Source organism: Amblyomma maculatum, chromosome 4, assembly GCF_055883805.1.
Source record: "Amblyomma maculatum isolate TAMU_Amacu chromosome 4, ASM5588380v1, whole genome shotgun sequence".
NCBI classification, from domain to species: Eukaryota; Metazoa; Arthropoda; class Arachnida; order Ixodida; family Ixodidae; genus Amblyomma; species Amblyomma maculatum.
Window position 1 is genome coordinate 86066738 of NC_139347.1, and position 16599 is coordinate 86083336.

Below are 16599 nucleotides of genomic sequence, written 5' to 3' on the forward strand. Positions count from 1 at the left end.
TGGCACATACCAATCCTACACCGGTGACTCTACAGAACACCAAGGTGCCAGAGTGCTTTCGCGGGGAAGCGTTTGAAGATGTGGAAGACTGGCTCGACCAGTTTGAGCGAGTGTCAAAGATCAACCAGTGGAGCGCGGACCAGAAGCTTTGTAATGTTTATTTTGCCCTTCAGGATAATGCTAGAACGTGGTTTGAAAACCATGAGGCCAGCTTATCCACATGGGATGACTTCCGCTGCCAGCTGGTCGACACTTTCGCGAGAACTGACCGACGGGACAATGCGCTGCGCCTGCTTGAAGTGCGCATCCAGAAGCCAAATGAGAGCGTGGCTATGTTTGCGGAAGACATGGCTCGCCTTTTTCGCCGTGCCGACCCTGATATGAGTGAACCAAAGAAGCTACGGCATCTCATGCATGGCGTCAAAGAACAGGTGTTTGCCGGCTTGGTCCGCAACCCCCCTAAAACCGTGAGTGAGTTCGTTAAGGACGCTACGGCTATCGAACGAGCCCTCCAAGACCGGTGCCGCCAGTACAACCGACCGGTCAACTGTGCCCCGACGACTGCGGCGGCGCTGACTGCAACAGATACGACCACTCTTCGAGACATCATTAGAGGCATTGTCCTTGAGGAGCTGCAGCGAATTACGACTACGAAGGCTCAGTCGTCAGGGGCCCTCATGGAAACAGTGAGGAATGAAATTCGATACGCCCTATCACCGTCTACACCATGCAACGAGTCTCATCCAGTCTACAACGCGGCACCCCTTTCCGAACCATACCACGCTCCAAAACCGATCAGCTGCACCGCCAACATTCCTGCAGCTTACCTCGAGCCGCAGCCCGAGAGCTATGCTGCGGTCCTTCGTCGCCCACCTCCAGACCACGCCCCACCGAGATCACCGAACCGTCAGGAGATTCGGTTCCTCCAGGGGCCTCAGTGGGCGCCTCCCAGGCGCTCTCAACTGCGCCGAACTGACAGGTGGCGCAGTTATGACAGCCGACCACTTTGTTTCTACTGCGGACAACCTGGCCATGTGTATCGGTACTGCCGCCACCGCGAAGAGGGGCAGTCCTTTCCGCTTGCTTCTGCTCGCCGCCGCTTCGACACTAATTCTGCCCAAATCGACGACGACCCTCCGGTCAGCAGGGAAACCGAAACCCCGGGTTTCCGCCGCCGCTCCTCCCCATCGCCACAGCGTTATTCGCCGACACGTCGCAACACTACTGGCGTTAGCGGACGGCGGTCTCCTAGCCCTCACCGGGGAAACTAAGAGCTGCAACCTCGCGAGGGGAGGTTGCAACCAGTCTAAAAGTGTCGAAACCCTCACCACCGCCGCAATTGCCGACAACCCGGGCTTCTGACGCCGCCGCTAACATTGACATTTCCGCACTACCGCCGAAAATGCCGTACCAGATGATCAGCCATGACGACGAAGCTGACAGCGCCGACCTTGCCGCGCTTCCGCCGCAAATGCCGAAAGGGACGATCAACCCAGATAATTTTGTTAGCGCTGACCTCGCCGTTTCCATTGATGGGCTGGCGGTACATGCTCTGGTGGATACCGGGGCAGATTTTTCAATTATTAGCCAGAAACTGGCCGACACCCTGCGCAAAGTAAAAACTGAATGGACTGGGCCAGTAATAAGAAGTGCTGGGGGTCAGCTACTGGCACCGACAGGGAAATGCACTGCCCGGATAGGAATAGGAAACGCGGTGTTTGTTGGCAGCTTCGTTATTCTCCCTGACTGCTGCAAAGACCTCATCTTGGGCATGGACTTTCTGCGTCTTCATGGGGCTGTAATCAGCATCCGTGACAGCATCGTTGCCTTCACCAATAACCATGAAGACCTTGGTTATGCGCAAGTACCACTATTGCCCTTACGCGTCGCCAATGAGACGGTGACATTACCTCCGAGATCATGTTCTCTTGTTGAAGTGAAATGCGACGTGGCGCATACAGGCGATGGCGTCGCCGAACGGGCAGTTACCCTGGTACTCAGCCGAGGTGTTTCTATAGCTCGAGGGCTGGTCAACTTGACCAATGGGCATACCGAACTGCTGCTGACAAACTTCAGCGACGAGCGTCAGCAAATTCCGAAAGGCACAACTGTGGCCTTTTTCGACAGCCTCCCAAATGCGCAGCACTGTTGCTTACTGCAACAGAGAGGACCAGTGTGCAAGACACCCGTAACCATCGTTGATGTGAGCCCAAATCTGTCTTCTTCAGAGCGGGACCGCCTTTTGGATCTCATAGATCAATTTCGAGACTGTTTTGCTTCAGAATCGCGGATCGGCCAAACGCCTTTGACAAAACATCGAATTATCACGGATGACTCGATTCGCCCGATTCGACAAAATCCTTACCGTGTGGCTCCGAAAGAACGTGAAGCCATTCAGCGCCAGGTGGCCGAAATGCTTAGAGACGACGTTATCCAGCCGTCACAGAGTCCCTGGGCTTCCCCCGTGGTACTTGTTAAAAAGAAAGACGGCAGCTTACGATTTTGCATAGACTATCGCAAACTCAACCAAGTGACCAAAAAAGACGTGTACCCTCTCCCTCGCATCGACGACTCCTTAGATCGCCTACGAAATGCACGTTACTTCTCGTCGATGGACTTGAAAAGTGGATATTGGCAAATCGAAGTGGATGAGAGGGATCGGGAGAAGACAGCATTCATCACTCCCGACGGATTGTATGAGTTTAAAGTCCTTCCGTTCGGTTTATGCTCGGCGCCAGCAACATTTCAGAGACTGATGGACACTGTGCTTTCGGGACTTAAGTGGCAAACATGCTTGGTGTATCTTGACGACGTGATAGTGTTTTCGGCTACATTTGAAGAGCATCTACTCCGTTTGCTAGCTGTGTTTCAGGCCATACAATCTGCGGGCCTCACATTAAAACCCGAGAAGTGCCACTTCGGTTACGAGGAGCTGCAGTTCTTAGGCCACGTCGTCAGCCAAGAAGGTGTTCGGCCGGATCCTGAAAAGCTCTCCGCAGTCGCCAAGTTCCCAACACCTACGGACAAAAAGACATTGCGGCGCTTCTTGGGTCTTTGCGCCTATTACCGTCGGTTTATTGCTGGCTTTTCACGAATAGCCTGGCCATTAACTTCACTGACTCGTGACAACGCAGTCTTTCGCTGGGGTGAAGAACAGCAACAAGCTTTCAATGAGCTGAGGAGGCGTCTACAGACACCACCTGTCCTGGCGCACTTTGATGACGACGCCCCTACACTGCTTCATACGGATGCCAGCAACGTGGGCTTAGGTGCTGTGTTAGTACAGCGCCAGGATGGTGTGGAAAAGGTAATTGCTTACGCCAGCAGGACCCTATCTAAAGCAGAAGCGAACTACTCGGCAACCGAAAAAGAATGTCTTGCAGTGGTATGGGCGGTTATGAAATTCCGCCCTTATTTGTACGCTCGCCCCTTTCAAGTCGTCAGCGACCATCACTCTCTCTGTTGGCTGACGAACTTAAAGGACCCTTCAGGGAGACTCGCGCGTTGGAGCCTTCGATTGCAAGAATTTGACATGGCAGTTATTTACAAATCTGGAAAGAAGCACACAGATGCAGATTGCCTTTCGCGAGCGCCGGTCGAACCTTCCACTATGACCGATGAAGACACTGCGTTTTTAGGTGTCATAGATGACGCAACGCTTTCCCAACAGCAGCGAGAGGATCAGGAATTGCTCCCTCTTATTGATTTCTTGGAGAAGCGAACTACGGTTGTGCCGAAGATTTTCGCCCGAGTAATCTCTTCATTTTTTATTCGCAACAACGTCCTTTACAAGAAGAACTTCCGTCCTGGGGGAAACAGTTTTCTGCTCGTCGTCCCATCGGTTCTCCGCACTGAAGTTTTGCAAGCGTGCCACGACGAGCCAACCGCCGGTCACCTAGGCTACACCCGCACGTTGGCTAGAGTACAGCACGGATACTACTGGCCAAAACTGCCGGCGACAGTGAAACGCTATGTACGTACGTGCATTGACTGCCAGCGCCGTAAATCACCCCCTGTAAAACCAGCTGGCCTACTCCACCCTCTTCAAGTGCCAGCGACACCTTTTAAGCAAATTGGCATGGACCTCCTGGGACCATTTCCGACGTCTACAGCCGGGAATAAATGGATAATTGTCGCCACTGATTATCTGACCCGCTACGCGGAGACCAAGGCTCTGCCAAGGGGTACCGCCGCCGAAGCAGCTAGGTTCTTCGTTGAGAACATTGTCCTGAGGCATGGCGCTCCGGCACTTATTATAACTGACCGAGGAACTACATTTACGGCCGAACTTTTGGAAATCGTTCTTCGCCTCAGTGGTACCAGTCACCGTAAAACTACTGCCTATCACCCTCAAACCAATGGGTTGACGGAACGCCTCAATAAGACCCTCGCAGACATGCTTTGCATGTACGTCGACGTAAACCACAAGAATTGGGACGAAATACTTCCCTACGTTACGTTCGCCTACAATACGGCCCGCCAAGACACCACTCGCATGACACCATTCAGCCTCCTTCACGGGCGACCAGTAACAACTATGCTGGATGCAATGTTGCTCCCGAATGCCGACACCGATGATCTCGACCAGGACGCCGAGGAATTCGCTCAGCGTGCAGAGGAAGCTCGCCAACTAGCTCGTGTGCGGATTCAAAATCAGCAGGAGCACGATGCACAACGCTACAATCAGAGACACCGGCATGTAATGTACGAACCTGGCGACAAAGTGTGGGTCTGGACACCTATTCGCCGCCGTGGACTCTCCGAAAAACTATTGCGACGATACTTTGGACCCTATGTTGTTCAGCGACGTTTAACCGACGTCACTTATGAGGTGATGCCAGACGGGGTGTCGACATCAAAGCGACGCCAGCACCAAGCTGACGTCGTCCACGTCGTGCGTATGAAGCCATACCACTCAGTCTGACCTTAACCTCCTACTTCCTTTTGTTCTCATCGGGACGATGCTTCCTAAGGAGGGGGGCAAATGCCGCATAGAAGACGACGCAAAAGATGACGACAAGCGCGAGCCTGGAAGTGAAAGAAGCTTGAACACAAGACTTGTTCTGGTCGACCATTCAAACCATCTATCGCTAGGTTCTCCTTGGTCTTCTACCGAGACGTGACAATATATATATATATATATATATATATATATATATATATATCGCACACTTCTGCTCAGGATGCGCGTGATTCGCAGAGCGCCGAGTTGAAGAACGGTATAAGCTAAGTTGCACATGCACCATGGATGGAAATTGCGCACCCGCTTTAGTTGATAATAATAAACATGGTCGGGTACACAAATTATCTATACGATATAGTTGCTGTTTCGTGGGTTATGAAGGTAATTTTCTGCTATTTAATCCAGACATGCCAGTACATTTTAAATGATGCAGACATAAATGAACTGGCGTGCTGTATTCGTTGAAAAATATTCCATCTGACTGGATGGCAAGTAAATGCGGCAGGTATTCGTTTTCTATTGTTTCCTGCTTAACCCTGGTCCCCTTAAGTGATATGCGGAACTGTATGAACTGCCACCCGGGAATAGAAGCTTTGCAAACTGCTTCTCCTTTTAACCCAAAGTAAACAAACATCATAAAGTGAAGTTTCTTTTTTTTTTTTCTTTCTAAAAAAGAAAGCTCTTCCAAACAGAACGGATATCATCCCACGGAAATCCAACTCAAGTAAACATGGAACAATAGTTGCTCGAAAACGAATCATGACTTCACGTCCCACCGAGCGCTTTGTCACACTTTGTCATGATGTTTTAAATAAATAACGCAATGCTGTTATTTTTTTTTTTTTTTTCCATTTCGCGCCTGCTTAAAAGCGCAATACACGGGGGAGAGGAGATGCAACTAGCGAGAGCTCCGTGAGCCAGCCGGCGGGAGCCGCAGACAGATTGGCGGAGCGGAAGTTTTCACCGTGCGGGTGCGCGCGCGGTTCTTTGATCCCGACGAGAGAAGGGCAGGATGCCGGACGTCCCGGCCGCCCACGCAACGTGCGCGCCCCCCTGCCGTTGAGCGATAATCCTACTCCTCGGCAACCACACCACACCCGCGGCCAACAGTGGCGCCTTCGCAGTTGCTCTCAAAGCTTTCAAAAGACGCCTGACGCTTGGGCGTTGGTGAGAAAACGGAAACCGACATAGGCGCCCCTGGTGTACTAAACCAGCACACATTGATTAGAAAGGGAGAAACCTTAGCCGTGATTCGTAGCCGAGTCTTTTAATGGCCGCCGTCTAAGTTAATCCGCGTGCGTCAGTTCTCCAATTACTGTGTGCCTCTTCCTGAATACATCGTTAAAAACGCATTTGATTGGTGACAACGGTCTCAAACGACAAGTAGCTCTATTATATTGATATTGCAGACTGTGGACAACCTCGTGGGAAGATACTGAACAGTTAAGCAAAATAAGAAAAGGGGATTCTCTTTTATCATTAGAGTCACAGTTTTTCACGCGTCAATAAATACATGAGTTGACTGCTCGGAAAAGCAGATAGGTTTGTCGAAAAGTTCCGTATCTGGCCTGCTTCTCTGGGTTGGTGAAGTCAAAGCCGTGAATGAATTCTGAGGCTTGCTACAACACTGTATAAGACCAGAATGAGTTCGGCCTCATGAACTCTGCTCCCCTACACCCGATGTTAAACGAAGTGCATACGAACAATAGTGAGGGTAATTGGTATGTGTTTTTCTCTCTTTCATCCCTGTATTTAGTAGGTGCCGTGGCTTTCCCTGGCGTCCCATTCGGTTTTCCTTCGGGCTTCTCCTCATCGCCGTCTATGGTGGTAAGTGGTTCTAATCCCTCTAAACTGGATCATAACCATGGCCTGCAGCCACACCACCTTTTGGAGTGCAGGAAGAATCATCTGAGCTCTCTAAATCCTTTTGCTCATAAGTAATACTTTCTGCAAAGGTGCGCCAGCTCAGCGCATCGTCAGTTCAATAAATTCAAGGATAAATGTGTGTATAAGTTTTTAATTGTTATCCAATATCTGTTCATAACTGGGTAGAAATCACGCCACTTCAATGCACACCGTTTGTTTTGGCATTCAAAAAGGGCCGCTCCCTTCTATAGCGTATGCATTACGAAGTAGATGGCTACGAAATATATTTTTTTTTTCTGACTCGGGGTCCAATGCAGTGCCGACGTGACTATCGCTTTTCGACCAACGCGACCATTTGCGACAGTCGATCTTCCGACCAAAACGGCCGCACAACTTCCGCGAGTCGTAAGTGTGAACGGGCATTTACACTGTTATAGGCTGGCTCGTTGTTTCGAACTAGACATTGTAGTAATGGTCGCACGTGGGACTGAACTGCATAGCTTTGACTGGCTTTGACGCTTTTATTTTGGCGTCGGGCCAAGAGCAGAAACAGAGCTATTGTAGCCCGTAAGAGTCGAAAACTCGTGGAAGCAGGAAATGTATGCCATTGGTAAAATATGAGCAGGTTTACATCAGCTATTACCACTGCCACACCACAGCTTATCTGAAAGTTTGCGCATTAAAGTACAGTACACAAGCACGTGCACTTTACGGACGGTGACGTCGCGCTGAGCAGCGAAGGCTTCAGCAAGAGTCGAGCCCTCAAATTTAGAGACTTCAAGGTCCGCAAAGCGATCCGTCTTTTGTGCATGGCGGGCGCGTGTCAGGGGTGACGGGGCCGCGCGTCGCTGTCGCCTCGCGTTTTTGCTTTCAGGCCAGTGGGACGACAGTCGGCCTGCGCACGCGCCTCACAACATGCAATCTTATTCGTCGGTCGCTCAGGGAATCTATGAGGCACCGCAAGCGACACGCGCCTCAGCAGAATGCCGAACCGCAAGCAGAGGAAGGAAGGATATGAAAGGAGAGTTTTCTTTCTAACGGCACGAAGGTCATCGTCTGCTAACGGCGTCGGGAGACGCCATTGTCTATCTGTTCCATTTTTCTTCCCGGACGCCGCCTGTAGTCGGTCGGTGTAGACACACACGACGACCACACGCCGAGTCGTTTTAATGCGCTCGCTAATTACAAGGAGGCGCGTTGGACATTGCGGTGGGCGTGCGCGAGGCTCGCGTCCCTCAACGAGCGTGCACAATGGCTCTGTGCTTTCTCCTCCTCGCCCTCTCTTTCGACGCACGAGCTTGCGGCAGCGCGGACGAAAGTGCATTAATTGAGAGTCGGCTCATTAAACGCGTCTCCCCCGCCTGTGTTGAAGGCCCGTTCCCCGCTGGCGCCTAAACTGACCTAACTTGAATGGATTGCCCACACGAAACAGCTGCTCTCTCTCTCTCTCTTTTTATCACCAGCTAAAGGTGACAACCCTGATGGCGTTGTGCCCGGGAAAAGTTATAAAGGATGTCTAAAGTTGCAGTCTGAGAGATTTGCTTCCCAGTGTGGCGTGCTGTGTGGTGCAACCAGAATCACACGTAACATGCGGGGCCGAAAAGAATGCGTATTTGCTCAAGACATTAATATATGCCTCTGTTGTGTCTACGTGTCTTGCTGCTGCTCCCTTCGCAATAAAGGAATGGTTACCGTTTTGTTAACGCAGGGATATTAAGAGCCCACCACATGCACTGGCTCGGTGCTCAATGGTGAAACAAGCCGTAGGTAAGCCAATAGAAGTGCTGCGCGCCACAGCAGTTCACCGATCCTGGTATTGAAACACCAACAAATGGCACACTGAACGCTGTACACTTGTTTCAGATTAACGGCGTTAACTGCCTTGTGACGATGCCCGTTTCTCTGTACAAGTTCCGGTAGGGTGATCCCCATCTCCGCCCAGTTTTCTATAATTCGCCCGTCCCGTACACAAGGAGGCGAAGATAACCAAAAACTAAAGTACGATATTTATAGCGGCCCGTGCGAACATATTACCCCCCCTTTCACTCACTCTTTAACGGTGTTGAAAGGAAGGTGTGCCGCCAGGATTAATGAAAAGGAAAGGCTCGATCGGCGGAAAGAGAGCGGAACACTGTTTGGTCGTTTCCCGCCTTTTCACCGGATGTTATGCGAGGAGAAGGGAGCCGCCACGGTAGCTGCTGGGAAACAAAGCGAGCTCCCTGTTTCCGGTCCTTCCTACCGAATCACGTTTCTGTCTTCGCGGCATGCAACGAGGGGGCCGTATACCAAAGGCATTGCTCATTCTCTGCAGCAGCTCCGCCGCGTGACGGTGCTCCCACAAACACGCGCATGAAAACCCGCGCAAGCAGACACTGCGGGATTCCAGGCTTCGTTCGGCAGCGGCATGCTCGGGTTATAGAAACAGGCAGTGTTATTGTTGAGGCGCTCAGGCGCGCATCTCCCGAAATAGCGAGCGCGCGAAAGAAGCAGCCGAGCCCGCGTGGTTCTCTGTACTACAAGGCGACCTCGGCCGCCACCGCACAGGCCAGGCCGGAGGCCGTGGCGACCGCAGAGGGCCCCCACACTACGCCTAGCAAACGCTAGACGGGGCAGCAGCTAATTGCGACTCGCTCGCCGTGGTGTTGCAGATGGAATGCAGCCTCCGCGGTCTCGTGTGTGTGTGTGCGTTCGATACGCGCCGTTGAAAGAGTGCCAGATGATCGTCGCTGATAATTAGTAGCACCCTCCACTCCATAGTCCCCTCCGACTTACAACTATTCCTTCACCGTCATCACCACTCCCTGTTCTTCCTTCCTTAGGCAGCAGTGCCTTTTGTTTGGCTCCTCTATTCAGTATTTTTTTTCTTTTTCATCGTAGCTCCAATGGCCCGCCGTCGTAAACTTCCCGCCTCAATTCCATTTGGGAACCAACCGGTGTTTATAGTGACCGTCTGCGACGGCCAAGGACTGCCGCCATATCGCTTAGGCGTAGTCTTAATGGCACTCCCTGCCTCCCCTCAGGGGGGCCAGAACGTACAGACAGACGAGGCAGACGGGTTCGGAGATGCGGACAACGCAGAAAGGATGAGTGCCCAGCTGTTACATATACACTGCCGAACTCTGCATGCTTTTTCATCTCTTGCGTGATGAGGTACGCGGGAACAGCACAAAGAAACAGCAAATAAAGGAAGTCAAAAACGAACGAGAGAACGCGGTAATGTCTTGCGAAGTAAGAGTTACAAGACGCTATATATTTCTAGCAGCTGGAACGGACTCGTGATTGGTGGAGCGCAGTGCACGCTCTGGCCGCGTGCGAAGGCAATTAAGCGCCGTTTTCAAGCTTTGTGTTTCGCGTTTTGTTTTTGTTTTTTTTTTTTGCCCTTGTTCTTTCGTTACGGGTTTTCTTGCATCGTTCCGCAGGCTAATGAGGTAAGATTAGCTTAAACGCTGCCGCGTTTTCACATGGTCATTTGGGCTCGCTCTGAGTGCAGACCTACGACGGTGAGAGAGAGAGAGACATGTTTTCCCATTAGGCGACGTGAGAAGACACGCGCGTTTATTCTCACTGTATGTTTACGTCGCCGTTACAGGTTTTGGTAAGTTGTTTAACGACGAATTAGAATATGCCGATATTTTTTTTTTGTTATTATTTCTTTCTGTACAATTTGAGAACGTTTTTCAAACAAGCATATGTAATCCGCTCCGGTGCGCCGCATCGTTATGGGCGGGGTACGACATCTCTATATTTGTGTTGGGAAGCTTCTCACTTGCGTCGAAAAAAAAAAATTAAGTGCTTCACATTTGTCTTGATGCCACGAATAGAAGTTAGCGCACTGGGCAAAGAGAGCAAATGATGAAGAGTATAATGTTCTCGACAGCGCATCACATCGCTAACGAGAAAAGACGCTGGGCATTTCATTCCTCGTTGTCTTGCGACCCGAACTTAGACGACGACTGGGAGAAATATTCAGGCCCCCAGCCTCACCGAGCACTCTCACGTCATTTGCTCGGTTAACCTTGAATATGACTTCGATGCAATTTTTGAGAAATGGTAAAAAAAAAAAAAAAAAATGGTTTAAAAAAAAAAAAGTCTAATGCTATAAACTACTAGCGTCTGATTGAGGACCTCCCAACAGTAGCGCGACAGTACAAAACGGATATACCAGTCGGGTTTCTTGTGCGGATCCAGTACTTTTGCAGGAACTATCCCGCTTTTTGTTCTCTCCCTCTCTCTCTTTGGAGACATTGATTTCTCGTTCAGCAATTCGAAAAAATTAAAAAAACAAAATAAGCGCTACCGAAAATATATATGGAGTGACACTGGCTCTGACGGACAAAAGCACAAACCAACGAAATCGGATAAAATTGTACGAATCATCTTCAGAAGTTTCGCAGTGACGTCACCGTCCAGAACGTCCTGGAAAGGGTTTTGTGCAACCTCGGCGCATTCCGAGCACCGCACATAATATAAGGCCAGTGAACTGGCCAATGAGCTCGAGCTTCCGTTTTATGTGAAAATGGACCCCAATGCTACTTCTCAAGTATGGAACAAGATCCGAAACAGCACTGTAACGTTAACGGAATCGATCTATTTGAATTACTGCTATAAATCTAGCCTCTATTTTTGCTCAGTTCATTCGACTATGCATGCTATCCTTCACGCATGCTGAGCAAATGACTAATTCCACGGGCGCACGCACATATTTACGCCAAATTCACCTCGCATCTGATACTGCGACGCGTTATTTGTGCTGTGTTAATGACTACCGCACCTTTAGCACTGTTAAACCGATGCGGACACAATAATTACTGTAGCTCATCCCTTCTTCTATAAAACTTGTACTCAAAAATTTCAGGAGTTGATGTTTCTTAAAGCGGTTAGTGCTCCTAAAATCGAAACTATATACCACGTATTTTGCATCATTCTTGATTTTGAATGAAGTGCCCTTTCTCATCTGTACATAAATATCAAATCATTTGAGAAGTATATCGCAATTTTATTGCCTTCTTTTGCGCATTAACCACTACTTGAGTGTACATCGTATATCATCTCGGCTTTTGGCCCCTGTTATAAACGTCGAGTCTTTCATTGAGAATATGTGAAAACGGCTCCATGCCTATTACTCATATGGTTCATTAAAAAGCTCTCAAATATTTTCGGTCAGCCAAGCACTGCTATTATCTGGTTATTTATATAATTATTGAACGATTCATTCACGACAGAGTGGTTTTAAGTGTGGTCCCTTGTGCACATTCACCGACAACGATTGTATAGTAAACCACACCACAACGCAACGTTAAAGATCAATGTTGAACTGGAGCCAGGACATCCTCCCCACTGAATGTTCTCAGCAAAGCTTTGTTAAAGAAATAGCAATAGATATAAATATGCCCACAATATTTCTCCTAATAGCCCCTTTCCATCTCGACCTTTCCTTCAGCATGCAAGCTTCTGGTACCGTCCTGCGATGAAGGAGCTCCTTTTTTTTTTTTTTTTTTTTGTAGGCCTGCAAAGAGGTGAGCACCTTAGATTTTTTTTTTTTTTTCTGTACGTACACCAGCGTGCCGACAAGTACAAGTTTGCATTTCTTTTCCTTGCTTTTCATAAAGAGCTGGAAAGAGACCTGACACGATTCCTTCGTCACAATATAGCTTGACTGTGTTGAAACACAGCGACAGATGTCAATTAAAATGCATCGCCATGCTGTTACAGCGAAACTTTTCAAACTGGACAAAAAGAGGACACTTCATCTGCACTCTATTTACAAACCACTCCGAGCATAAACCTGATGGGTAGCCGCTGCAAAATAGCCAGCATAAGCGTGTGAGAGGCACACCGCCCGAGAGAAACCGCGCAGTGTCATCGAACGGCCACGGTGGGGGCAACGCGAGTGCCTCTAGAAGCCTTCCTGAATGTAAACGAGGGAAGCGCGCTAGTGTACAGCGCACGTTCCATTCCCCTCGCAGGAAGTGTTTTCTCGAAAACGTCGTGCGCATACACCGCGGAGATAAACTCCCACATCCTTCGTGGGAGACAGCCGAGCAACCGGACTCTATGGCCCGTCTCTCTTTTCAGACAGCAAGTTGGCCGGAGACGACAGTAACCTACACCTGTTGCTCGGATGTTTGAGGAAGCGATTCTATTGATTTTAAATTCCCGCTATGACACCAGTCCCAAGAGAAGACAAAAAGGAAGGACCGTCGCGATCACTCACCTCCTAAGAACGCGCAGAGGAGCGTTAGCCACGGCACGATTTCCATGCCGCCGTGCCGGCGAAGAGCGAGGCACCACTAAACAACTTCGGCGCGGTGCGTCGGACGAGGATGCTTGGGAGCAGCCGTTGGGGCCGACGAAGAGAAGGCGAAGTCGCCGAGCGCCGCGCGAACACGCTGCTCTTGTCGATGGAGAGAGAACTCGCTGCTGCCGCCGCTATCAGCTGCCGCACGCTGTTCCGTCCCAACCTACGACCGTCGTCCACCGCAATCTGCGCGCACACCACCGTGTGGGCTTCCTACCAACGCCCTAGTGATCCATTTGCTCCGCAAGTGCGTTTATAAGCGACGGCTCCTGTTTTTCTTCGATGGCGGGGGAAAGGGCGACCCACCGCGCGCTCTCCCTCCAAACGCGTGCAGCGCGCCAAACACTCCAGCGACATCGTCATCCCGGTCGAAAGGCGATTGTGACGTCACCGTGACGTTGCCCCGCTGCTCAGACGACGGGCGCGCTCAAGCGCGCGCCGTGTGTGCGTGAGGGCGTGCGTGCGTACTTCCGAAGTGCATTCCGAAAGTTGTGCGCGCCGTCTACCCTCCTCCTCCTCGCGAAGAAGACGACGATGACAACGACGGGCGCTTGCTGAGGACCAGTTCCGCTTGGGCGTCTGCGTTCTTCACCCTCTCGTGATCCTTCAGTCCCGCGTACTGTGAGGAACGAAGGGGGCGAGATAACGAAAAAGAACAAGCGCAGTGCATTTTCTTTTTATCCTCTTTTTGTTGTTTTAAAGCACCGGTCCTTGGTTTCTCTCTCTCGAACTCTCTCCACCTCTTGCTGCAACCCCGTTGAGAATGAGAGAAGGGCCCCGTCCGGCCGCCCGGCGGCCGTTTGACGGATCTTGCATCGCGCACCAAAACGTGTGCCCGGCAACTCACAGCGGCCCCGAAGGATGTCGTGGGCGGCGAGCGAGCCTTTCTACTGGCTGCTCGCCTTTTGTGCCGCGCTCTCTGCATGCTGTTCGCTGGATCTTTCCTTCTTCATCCCTCTCCATCTTTCTCTGCTCTGATTTACGGCGGCCGCCTAATGAAGCGAGCATCTGCACCGGCCTCGGTGGACGCATCGTCGTGTCAATAGAAAGAACAGCGTGAAAAAGGAGGACCCCTTCTCGCCCAGCCGATAGCAGAGACGGCTGCGTTCCATTCTTTTCAACCGGGCTCAGTTATTGTTGGAGCGTTGCGTGCTGCTGTTGTGCGCTGCGCGGCGGCACCGTTGGGTCGGTGCGAGAAAGCTTTGCGTGCGGACACCGAGCAAGAGTGAAGGGGTCGCACGTTTTCTTTATAGCACTTCGGGTAGCACGCGCTCCCGGCAAGCGGCAGCGTTTGGAAGGAAGGCCGCTGTGAGTCACGGCTGTGGGTGTGCGCCGTCTTTTGACGCGTGGCACGCGCCAAGCGCCGTCACCTGGCCAAGTTCAATGTCGACACTCGGAAGAGGAGAGAAAGTGCCCGTGTCAGCACCTAAACGCCCTGACTCGACGCACGGGGACCCCTGAGCGACGTCTCTGAAGGTTTCATGATGTTCGTTTGCTTTTTCGCACTGCCGACACCGAAGCGTGAAACAAAGGACCATCTTTTCACATTGATTTAGGTCTACTCAAGGGAATGGTCCCTCCGAACGTCATACTTGGTTTCGGCTAAATGTGGTGCTGTTTGGTACCATGCCATTATATTATTCCTTTTTTTTTGTTTGTTTGTTTGTTATTCGAAGAGTTACCATGTGCCATTGGATGGAGCTGTCTTTAACTAAAGTAAGTAGAGTAAAGCATTTTCTTCCAGAAACCGGATACAATTACTTCAGCTCTTAATGTTGCCCATTACCACCAAGTGCAAGTCCTCCTCCATTATAGCCGACAGTTCAACCACTTGTAATCGTTTTGTTCTTGATGTCTGCCTTCCTGGGCACGTCCGTAAAAGGTGACGAATGTCCGCCTCACCGGCTGGCTTTGGAAACTTAGGACATGTGCTCGGCACTGCATCGTTTTGAGAGCCCCATCGGGTCACTGACGGGGTAAGGGCCGCCCCAGCCCTAATCCACTACCTCCTTTCTCGTCAGGTTGCTAGGAAGGGGGTAAGCACGGGGAGTGAACGGAACGGAAAAGTGAACTTAGTGACAACCCGAAATATATATTCAGTCATTACGTATTTTAACGCGATCGCTTTACAGGCTCGCTTTACAGGATTGTAAGAGAAAATCATTAAGCATGACTGTGAAAGGTGTTATAGCTTGCAAATGTCATGGTTGAACACTGATTCGCCCAGGGCTTGTGTGTCATAACGAGACCACGTGCTACCATAAAGTTGGGACAAGCTGCCAGCTCCGATTGCTTATTTGAGATAAAAGGATGCGATAGAAATCAACCTTGCAGAGCTCTAGAATGATGAGACAAGCGCGTTGCTCCTAAGCCATGCAGACACAATTTTAATTTTATTTTTTTGCAGTCTAAATATCCAATATTTACACAAGAGCCCTCAGCCATATTTGACTAAGATAACTCTTTCAATTTCTTCAATGTTTCAATGTGCTGGAGCCAGTCAGGTTCAGGGTCCCCAAATTTGAAAACAATTGACAGTATACCTTGTAATGGCGTCCCTAAAGTATGCTGTCACTTGCCGTGCATCAAGATACGCGTGACGCACCGCCACCGTACTTCTCCATATACTATGTGCAGGGCCAACGCCATTACAAGATCGTAAGGAATACCGTCCTCGTTTTCAAATCGGGAGATATCTGATGCCGTGAGAGTTAAGCGGAAGATCTTTCTTAAGAATCCTTTGGAGAAAGTCCCAGAAGAAGACTGCGTCATGGCGCTCTAAGAAAACGTGCTCAATAGTTCCATGCCTTTTTGCATAGTAGACAGTGGACTTTCTCTTGTAACCGCGCGCCTTAAGAGGTGAAGTCCCGTTGTGCAGTCTGAAAAAAAAATGTGTTGACTACAAGAGGAAAGCCCTTTTTTTTAAACTCCTTTTTGAACGTATTGACCAAGGCCTGCACTGTGCATGGTCCTACAAAATGGTGAAGGAACAGTGACCCACATATATCGCTTACAAGGTTGTTGTTTTTTTCGGGCCAGATGACCAAGGTTACCCAAAGAGGATCATGAAAAAAAAAAAGCTGCAAGCTAGTACAACTTCTCTCAAATACTCATACCTCCTTGATTACAGTGGGGTGTAACAATGAATTCAGGCAAAACTCTGCCCAGTCTCAACTGAATAACAGGACGCAAAAAGCGGTCCTTGACATCCCTAAAAAATTAGCGCGGTTAACTAACTGCCACCCAAATAAGTGGCATAAACCACGACCTCCTACGCGAACGCTCCGAAACAGGTTGGGCTGACTTGTGCTTTCTCAAGAGGAACCTCACATAAACACTGCAAACATCCTAAGCAACATTTGCCCACTTAAACGGCAGCCGCGTAGCACATGCGTAGCACAGCTTGCTGACCAAGAAAGCATTGAAAACTATGACACGTCCAAACATTGAGAGGTTCAATACAGAAAATTCT

At 50.1% G+C, this 16599-nt stretch overlaps 1 protein-coding gene across 1 annotated transcript in view; it reads right to left on the bottom strand.

Annotated features, from left to right (window-relative positions):
- The window catches only part of LOC146191565 (uncharacterized), a 42493-nt gene extending 29102 nt beyond the window's left edge, over positions 1-13391 (bottom strand). Inside the window, exon 1 of the mRNA XM_084602074.1 lies at positions 13044-13391. Within this exon, the coding sequence (XP_084458200.1) occupies positions 13044-13089 (46 nt within the window). The 5' untranslated portion in view covers positions 13090-13391. The remainder of the gene's footprint in view (positions 1-13043) is intronic.
- Positions 13392-16599: the final 3208 nt, after the last annotated feature.